Source organism: Lates calcarifer, linkage group LG5 (assembly GCF_001640805.2).
Source record: "Lates calcarifer isolate ASB-BC8 linkage group LG5, TLL_Latcal_v3, whole genome shotgun sequence".
Classification (NCBI taxonomy): domain Eukaryota; kingdom Metazoa; phylum Chordata; class Actinopteri; family Centropomidae; genus Lates; species Lates calcarifer.
Genome location: NC_066837.1, coordinates 1,590,721 through 1,600,795, shown reverse-complemented (window position 1 = coordinate 1,600,795; position 10,075 = coordinate 1,590,721). Strand labels below are relative to the sequence as shown.

Genomic DNA, 10,075 nt, shown 5'->3' with positions numbered 1-10,075 from the left:
AAGGTTTATTTTGTGGCGCTGAGTGACATTTTATGGGTCTGGTTTCTGCTTGAAATGGCTACAAACAGCGGCCACGTTTTATACAAGGCGATAAAAGCAAAATAAAAAAACACAAATGTGTATTTTTAATTAAATTTATCCTGCTGTAAAGGTTAAAAACAGAGACACGTGGTTCGGCTGTTGTTATAATTAAATATTAACATTATTCCAACACATAAACACCTTAATTAGACTTTAATATTTTTTTTAATCTTCGCTGTAAAACGATCGTATGAGTCGTTAATTCTCGGGATCCAACTTTCTGACCCAAACTTTTCACTCGTGTCACGTGACATATACCTTTTTCTTTTTTAAAGGGTGTTTCTGTTTCTGTTTCGGGCGGGGTGGGTTGGTGGGGGCTGGGGGGGCACGGAACCTCGCGCGGTCTGATTGGTCGCCCGCGTGGGCCCCGTAAACTCCTCTTAGCGCCGCGATTGGCTCAGAGCGGCTCAGACCCGCGTGCTTTCCTGACTCATAGAGGCGCAGGCCCCGGAGACGAAGCATCAATCTCCGTCCGTCAACACCGGCTGGAGAGAGAGCGCGCGAGAGCGGAACTCTTTTTCTCCTCACACACACACACACACACACCGCTCCGGTTGTTTTATTTCTTTCTCTTTTTTTTTATTTCACGGTGAAATGTTCGTTTTATAACCGACGAACAGGTGAGAGCTGCACGCGGAGCTGAAGGCGATCACCTGTCCTCCATGTGGATATTTCTCAAACTCTGGAGCTTTGACTTTTAACTGGATTTTTTAAATTTAATTTTAAAACAAGGAGCCAGAAGAAGGTGAGACATCTACCTGATTTATTTTATTTTATTTTATTCCTCAGGTGTGTTTTTCCTGCTGAAAAAATATTTAGCTCCAAGTTTTTAAAAAAAATATTTGATGACTGGAAAAGTTTTTATTTCTTAAAATGTGAAAAATAAAACTTAAAATAAATCAAACTTTATCCTGTTAAATGTTAAAATCAAAATACAGATTTAAAAAAATAATCTGCACGTTAAAATAAAACTTTTCTTTGCGTAAAATCCGCGCGTTAAAAGCTCGTGTTTAACTTTATAAATTAGGTGTACCTGGACTTTTTTCCCCCAGGTGTGTTTTATCTCGGCTCGGCTCGGCTCGGCCCTGCTCTCCTGGCCGGTCACAGCTCCTCTGAATTTTAATGGCGCTTCATTTACACACAGTTTGTTTTCAGGCTGTTTTCCTCCTGCGGTTTATGGAAATAAAGTCTCAGTGTGAGCAGCGTTTACCTGCTGAAAGGAGCCCGGTGGATTATGGGAACTCTTATCTAAATACATTGTCTCACATCAAATTAACTTAACAGGTCATTAGTTAAATTAAACTGCAGGAAAAAACCGTCTGAGCACTTTTGTTTTTTAGAAAACATCAGCTGTGTGATGTTGAATTATTGAAACACAGCTCTGGTTTTATTTCTGTTTCTCAGGAAACTGCAGGTTTAACGTCAGTAAAGTGTCAGAACTGAATTTATTGATGTAGTTTTTGTGATTTTATGAGGATTCTTCTTTACAGCAGAAAACCTGAGATATAAACAAATAAAAACACACGTGGTTTATTAAACAGCGCAGGTTTAAAATCTATAAACAATTCATTTCTATTCTGAGAGATCTGAGCGCAGGAGGTGATGTGATAATAAATAATTTTAAAAAAAATTATTGAATTTTATTTTTCAACAGATTAAACTGTGTGTGTGTGTGTGTGTGTGTGTGTGTGTGTGTGTGTGAGACAGTATCTGAGTGTGTTTGCAGGTGAGAACAGTCATTTAAACCGTGTGTCGATTTAATTGTGAGCTATTGAATTAATTAAAGCGTAATGAAGGTGAGAGTGATAACAGGCCTGTCGGAGTAAATAAATGTAATAATGTGTTTTTTAAAGATCAGATATTTGATTTCTTTATTTCACTGCAGAATGAACAGAAACAAGATGAAGTGATTTTACTGCTTCACCTTTCATCTGATTTATTAACTAAATACATCAAGAAAATATCTCCTGTTTTTCTCCCTGAACTCATCCAGCTTCTCTGCTAATAATAAATAAATACTAATAATAATTAATAATAATATAATAATAATACTAAAGGAAAGTCTGGAGACAGGTTGGAATCAGCCAACAATCTGAACTTTAAGTGTCATTTCCATTCTCTTTGTGTCATTCTCTAAAACTGTTGATGTTTTCAATAAATGAGTTTCACTCTTTTATTTCCGTCTCACACCTGCAGCCTGATCAGACTCAGACTCAGACTCAGACCGGGTTTCTGTCTCTTCCAGGAGCCTGAACACCGGGAGATCTGCAGCTCCTCTGTCCGTCCTCAGACCGCGGTCTCCCCCCTCTCCCTCCCTCTCCCTCCCCTCTCCCCGCTTCTAGCATGATGTCTTATCTCAAACAGGCCCCGTACGGGATGAACGGACTGGGCCTGAGCGGAGCCGCCATGGACCTGCTGCACCCGTCTGTGGGCTACCCCGGTACGGACCAGACCGGATCACACACACACACACACACACACACTAAAACACACACACCAAAGATCCAGAGTTTCCACCTGAAACTGAACTGGTCCTGGTCTGAACTTCCTCTGCAGGTCCAGAAAAACTCAGTCAGCTCTGAAGGAGAAAGAAAACTTTTAGAAAAGTGGAAAATATCGATTTAGTCTGAGAGTGTTTTCATAACCTGTTCAGTTAAAGTCTGCGCTGTGGTGCGTTTAAGGCCCGTAAATTCAAACGTGTTTTCGTTGTTTTTTTCCCGGTTTTACTCTGAAATGTGTCAAAGTGTCAGTCGCTTTATTTTCTTGATGGACGCTCAGAAACCCGCGGGCTCCTCAGGAGGACAGAGGCTTTTAAAAGCTGGAGAAACTGCGGGTAAACGTGAGGGAAATAAATGACCGCAGCCGCGTGGACTCAGTCTCTAGATGTTAAAGCCTCCGATCATCAACACTCATTTTATTTCTTTGTTTTTTTTTTCCTCCAGCCAACCCGCGGAAGCAGCGCCGGGAGCGGACCACCTTCACCCGGACGCAGCTGGACATCCTGGAGTCGCTGTTCGCCAAGACGCGCTACCCGGACATCTTCATGAGGGAGGAGGTGGCGCTGAAGATCAACCTGCCGGAGTCCAGAGTGCAGGTCAGACTCTTCACTCACCTACGAGGAGGAGGAGACGATTTACAGTTTGAAAAGTGTCTGAGGGGAAAGAGAAGGAAAGGAGCAGGAAACAGAGTCTGATCATCTGATGATCCGACACAGGGTTTTAGTCCACACCGGAGCCCGGGTTTGACGGTCTCCGGTGGTCTCTGGTGGTCTCTGTGTTCTGGTCTCTGGTGTGTTCAGGATCAGCTCCGGTGTGAGAGTAAAAGAAAAAAACAAGTCAATGTGAAGTAGAATCAAGTAGAGACAGGTCTTTAATCAGAGTGCGGCCTCTCTGTGATGAAGCTGCTTCCTGTTTCCTGCTGATTCACCTGTGACAGGTAACTCACTCACATGGTGTTAAACTCATGTCTGAACATTTTCTACAAGAAAAAATAAAATGTTCTCGTCACACACTGTAAAAAAAAAAGCTCTGTAAAAATAGTCTGTAAGTGCAGCCTGGCTTTAGCTCAAAGAGAAATTAAATTAAATTAAATTAAATTAAATTAAATTAAATTAAATCCTTATGAAACTAAAAACTGGAACTTTTCACAATAAAAGCAGAGCAGGTTAAAACGTTATTTTCTCTGTTGTACTTATTTAAATGCAGTTTTTGTGTCATTTTACTTTGAAAATCCTCCTGCTTCCGTCTCAAGTAAAACATTTTCATTTCAACACTTTTAGTTTTGTTTTCTTCTGCTGCAGTTTTACTAAAAACGTTTCGTTGTTGTGGCAGAGAAATTCTACACTCGTAAAAAAACAACAGAAGAAGATTTAACGGGTCAGTTCATCCAGACCTGCAGAGAGACTTGTTGTTTGTTGGATGAAAGTGAGGTGGTTTTTGGTGAACTGCTCCTTTAAAGTGTGTGGACTCTGACCAACAGTAAAGGTCAAAGGTCACGGCTCCTCATGTGCAGAGGGCCGTCAGTAAAGTGTGTTCAGCTCCTGCTCAGTCAGGGTTTTAGTTTTTTATTTGTGACCCAGCTGATACGTGACGCTGACCTTTGACCTCTGCTCCTCCTCCTCAGGTGTGGTTTAAGAACAGACGAGCTAAATGTCGGCAGCAGCAGCAGAGCAGCAGCAGCAGCTCCAAGGTGAAGCCCCTGAAGAAGAAGTCGTCTCCGACCAGAGAGAGCACCGGCTCGGAGAGCAGCGGTCAGTTCACGCCGCCGGCGGTGTCCAGCTCCTCCTCCACCACCTCCTCCTCTTCCTCCTCCTCCTCCTCCGTCTCCTCTGTCTCCTCCGGTCTCGGTGGTCCTGGTCTCCTCAGCTCCTCTACCTCCGTCACCGCCCCCGTGTCGTCCATCTGGAGCCCGGCGCCCATCTCCCCGGCCCCGGCTCCAGGCGGCGCTGCCGGACCCCGCTGCCGCCGCCCCCGCCAGCGCCTCCTGCATGCAGCGCTCCGTGTCCTCCTCCTCCTCCTCCACCGCCTCCTATCCGGTGTCGTACAGCCAGACGGCGGCAGCGGCGGCGGCGTACGGTCAGGGCTACCCGGCCTCCGCCTCAGGCTCCTACTTCGGCGGCGTGGACTGTGGCTCGTACCTGGCGCCCATGCACTCCCACCACCACCCGCACCACCCGCACCAGCTCAGCCCCATGACCGGCGGCTCCATGTCGGGGCACCCGCACCACCACATCGGCCAGACGTCTGGGCACCACCACCACCACCACCACCCGCCGCACCACCACCACCAGGCGTACAGCGCGCCCGGCCTCGCCTTCAACTCCACAGACTGTCTGGATTACAAAGAGCAGACGGCGGCTTCGGCCTGGAAGCTCAACTTCAACGCCTCCGACTGTTTGGACTACAAAGACCAGGCGTCGTGGCGTTTCCAGGTGCTGTGACTCCTCCTCCTCCTCTTCTTCTTCTACGCTCTCAAAGAAGTATTCTCTCCGTCGTCGGTGGTTTTATTTTTTTGAAGATCCTTTAAACTGACAGTAGAGACGTTTTTTTAAAAAGAAAAGTTTATTTGTGAACGAACTGAGGCGACGTTATGACCGGGATTATTTTTCTACTCCAGAACTTCTGAAGGCCTTTAACAGTGGAACCTGAGATTAAAAACAAAAAGTCAGAAATCAGACTCAGTGGGCTCCTCTTTAAAAACAAACATGATGCTGCTATGATTTTCAGGTTGCTGATGTTCATTTCTATCTGATTTCCAACTTGAATCTTGTTCAGAAACTCGTCGTCCGGCCTGTGGGTGTTGTATTTTTGGAGACTGAATTGCAGCACTTGTTTATAAGGTGAAAGATTTTTTTTTTTGGTTATTTGTTCTTTGCAGAGGAAAAAATAAAAATAACAATGTGAATTTAGACACGCAATGTGAGTATTCGATGGAGATCTGAGAGATGTACATTCGTGTCTTTATAATAAAGTCTTGTTAAAACACCTGTTATTTCTGCAGTGATTGTGTCGAGTCAGCAGAACAGTTCAAATCAGCAGCAGGTTTCGATCCAGAAACAAACGATTGTTGCTTTTATTTATTCACACACATTCTCACCTGGAAGCTGCCCAGTGTAAACACAGGCTGACTGTCGGATTAAAGGATCCGTCTCAGTAAAAACCTGCAACATTTCACAGTCAACTCAGATTCATCTGCTGCGGCAAATTTAACTTGATGTGAGTTTTAAACTGATGCAAAGTCAGAGCTGGTTTCTGTTTCCTGTTTCACTCTCAGGACTACAGCTTTATAATTAACACTACACTACCATGAGCTCGGCGATCGCTGCAGAGAGGAGAAAACGGCTCACCTGACAGGTTTAAACTCAGTGCTGAATGTTTCTCGCTGAATGCACCATGGGAGTCGTAGTTAAAGTCTCATCTAAAAACTTTTTATGTGAAACTCGAATCTTTGACTTTTTCCTGAGCAGATGTTCATCTGAACCCGGAGCTGCAGGAGAACTGATCACCAACGTTATTACCTGTGGCAAAAATGTTCTTTAACGTCTCTCTAACATGTGACGTACAAACTGAAGAAGTTACAGACGTTTATGAGACAAGAAAAACATCCTCTCCATAAATGAAAAGCTGCACAATCCTGAGAGCAAACTTTAAGTGCCTTGCTCAAGGGAACAGAGCAGGTCCTGACGGTGCAAAATCACGAGTGTTAAAACAAGTCAAATGAATATCACAGTGAGCAGACTGAATCTGAATAAACTGATTATTCACCAAGAGAAAAGACCAAACATTGGTTCTGATTATTTCTGATCAGATGTGTCGTCAGTTAAATCATCTGCTGTTCTGTTCTGTACAGGTCTATGTCCTTTAACTTCACCCCCATGAGCTCTGATTTAAAACTCCTGTCCTCGTTGGTATAAATGTCAGTCGACTGTCCAAACACCAGAAATGAAAACACAGCCGTGGATCAAACTGTGAGTTTTAATGAAGATGCTTTAAAACACACACAGTGACGTGTTTCCAGCCTGAAACAATCATCTGAACCTGCCGAGGCTCCCGGGATGTGACGGCAGTGTGAATGTTATCTCTGGTACCCGGAGGAATATCCAGCCGGTGAGTCAATAATCAAACCCCCCTCCCCTCCTGCAGAGGTGGACTCGCAGCCCGGCAGGTTAGCAAACATGTACACTGGCATCGGCCGCTGTTTGTTTGTCCGTGTCGTCGGTAATGTACAACTCATTTGATCCGAGGAAAAAAGGCACGAATCACGATTTTAATTAACATCCGTCCCCGGCTTCCTGGCGGCGTCCCCTCCAGCAGCTGGACAAACAAGTTTTCTGGTAAACATGGCGTCCACACCGCGTGTTTGCCCGCTCTGCGTCCTGCTGGGCTTCACCGGCCTCGTGCAAACACCAGCCAGGATTTACCACACCAGGACAAACTAATCTCCAGGCCGTGTTCAGGCGGAGAGGACGCCCCTCTCTGAACAGCTGTTCTGGATGTCTTATTACCCCACCAGCCTCTCCCCCGGGGGCATGAACTTCTATTCCTCGCCTTTGTAGTGACAAAGTGACTCGGGTTTTTTAGCTTTTCAATCCTGCAGAAAGCCCCTGGAACAAAAAAAAAAGAAAAAGAGAAAACACTTCTCAGGGGATCACCTCAGTTTTCCTGACAAGGCCAGAAGACATCAAAGTGTCCTCTCAGGCCTCCTGAAGAAGCAGCTCCACGGTCCCAGAATAAATGATTCACAGAGGAGGAGGCAGCTTCATGTGGACCTGAACCATGACAGGAGGCTGGAGGTTTGTGTACAGACTCTTCGCTGGGTCTGGAAAGACAGAGGGTTTTGCTGTTCAACACAGTCGCCTGACGCCCCGCTGTGAGCACAGGACTGGTCAGATGCTGTGCAGGTGTCACCATGTGGCTCACCTGTGGGTGACGTGGTTTAGGAGGTTTCTTTAATAAATAAAATGACAGGTGGCTGGGCTGAGAGTAGCGACAGTGGTCAGTCACTGGATGTCAGTGGTGATCATTAACGGCAGATCCAGAGTCAGTTTTCAGTAGTACATTACTGACATGTTTAGTGGGTTAATACTGAGGCTAGTTCCAAATTAGCTTTCTGTCATTTTACTCTTACAAAAAAAAAACATTAAACTAAACTCGTTTAATTTCTAGTACTTTTAAAGGCTGTGAAGCTAAATTATCATATAAATACAATAATTATCAAACACCTGGTAAAACTACATGAATAAAATCTGACATGTGGCTGGATTTCTTCCTCATTACCTGACTGAGGTGCTGCTCCGCTTCAGTGCGCTCAGTGCTGCCACCAGTGGCTGGGAGGTATAACACAAACAACTAAGCTAACTGTTAGCATTTGTGCGATGAGATTGCTGGAATTACTGAGGATTGTAAATGGCTGTTCTGGAGCTTTTGGTCGTATCACACGATCTTTCTCTCAGTGTCTTCACTGCGAGAACTGAGAGCGACCGTCGTTCTTAGGACGCCATTTTGACGGACATCTTGAGCTTCTTCTTCACAGTAGAGACTGTCAAGAAATTTGAGTGACGTAAATGTCCGTTGATTGGTCGAAAACGAGCGGCCATTTTAAAAAACGGACGTAAGACGTTCTCCGTGTAAACAACATCTCGTAACGACGTTTAACTCCTAAAAATGGAACAAAACATGGACCAATTCACCGACAGTGAAATCCAGGCTTTATTGAGTGAGTGTTTATACAACGGGGAAATACAACATGCTAACCACCGGCCAGCTTCTGTCACTTCATCGGTGTGAGCCGAATGGAAACAGAAGAAGGTCCTGTAAGGTATGTAGTACCCCAGAACTGTTTGCTCTGAAAACGCCAGGTTTGAACTTTCAACTTTACTGAGTTTGTGTTACCGACTACTAGCAGCTAACGGTTAGCCGCTAACGGGGTTGATGTAGTGATTTCCGGGTCAGTTGTCCTGAGCCCTGGGTCAACGGGGGCTGTCTAAGTCTTTAATAATCTGCCTGAATAATTTGCCAAATATACATATTTATGACAATCTAATGTGTTTACGAGTCATATTTGCTTGTTATTGTTATCTTCCTAATTTTTATTGACCTAGTTGTTTTTATTGACTTACTTGTTCCCCCTATGATGCACAAATGGTTTCGTCTGTCACTCGCCGGCGCGTCCATATTAAGAAATCTATGAATTATTTCATTTAATTATTTAGATTTTTATTTAGTTTGAGGAGCTGAACCTGGATTATTGGTGAAGAATGTGTCGTCAGGTTGTTGAAGTTATTAAACAGACCTGTTTGGTGCTTTATTTGTACAATATATCAAACTTGCCTTCATATGTTGTTGCTGGTATAGTTATTTTTTGCCTCAGGTTGCTGTAAATGTCTTTCTGTCCCAGGCACGAGCAAGACACGCGCTGTTTTGTTATTATTTTTTTAAATAGAGCCAAACAGCGTTACTTTTCAAGAGGCTGTGCATGATGGGACATGTGCAGGACACTGGACAAATGGGCGACAGCGGTAAACCGAAAATAAGGGCTCTGCTCTCTAACACTAAACACAACTGATAACAGACAGGTGGGTAGGTGATATTAAATACACAGCACTGCTGCTGCCTGCGGAAACACAGACACTGAAGTGGCTGTGACAACAGTTGACTGTATACATTAAAAAAACCTAAAATAATGAGTTTTTTTAGCTTCAAATGAAGCAGCGCTGCAAAACACTGCAGGTCTGTCAACATGATCCCTGATACTGAAATATAATCTAACACGGTAAGAAACAATATAGGAAATCCTCTCGTAGCCAACAACAGTTTCCTTTAATCCATGGTGTCGTTTAGAGAAATAACAGAATGATTTTAGTGATTTTAACTTCTCTCTGGTCGTGTGAGATGTTTTTCTCGTGGGTTCGTCCTCGTCTTTATTTCCTGCTGCGAGTCAAACTAACACAGCAGCTGTGCTTTGGTCGAAGTTGAAGGGGGAGAAAAAAAGCAGAGGAAAAGTGGGTAAAAAGCCAAATGATGAGTTATGATTTTGAAGACTTCCAGCATCTCTGTGTGTATAGTTTCATATGGAAATCCTTTTAGCACGGCGGGTAAATAGATTACGATACAGTGAGGGATTAGGGATTGCCTCGCCGCTGGCCCACTAATCCCGAGCACAGACTGTCAACAGCCCTGACATGTCCGGGACTCCTTCTGCACAAAATGGCTCCTCGGCTGTTTAAGAAGCCAATCTAAAGACACACCGCCCCCCTCCTCACCCTCCTCACCCTCCTCACCGCCGCCACCAACATGAATATTCCTATCAGGGCTGTCAGCGACGGGAAAAACAATGACGTTTGTCTTCAAAGGAGGAAGATTAGATGCTGCACGAGACAAAACCAGAGTCTTTGAAGTGATTTCAGTTCAAATTCCAGCAACTTTTGAGGCTGTGGTGGAATGAAAGTTTGTGTGTTTTCAAAACTTCTGTCAGACTTTAACACTTAACTATCCTG

At 44.4% G+C, this 10,075-nt stretch overlaps 1 protein-coding gene across 1 annotated transcript; it reads left to right on the top strand.

Annotated features, from left to right (window-relative positions):
• The first annotated feature begins 484 nt into the window (after window positions 1-484).
• On the top strand, window positions 485-5,564 carry LOC108882536 (homeobox protein OTX1 B-like). Its single transcript, XM_018675075.2, is given in 5 exon segments — window positions 485-826; window positions 2,327-2,521; window positions 3,024-3,175; window positions 4,204-4,517; window positions 4,519-5,564. Coding segments are annotated over 4 exon segments (1,065 nt in total). The 5' UTR covers window positions 485-826; window positions 2,327-2,424; the 3' UTR covers window positions 5,021-5,564.
• Window positions 5,565-10,075: the final 4,511 nt, after the last annotated feature.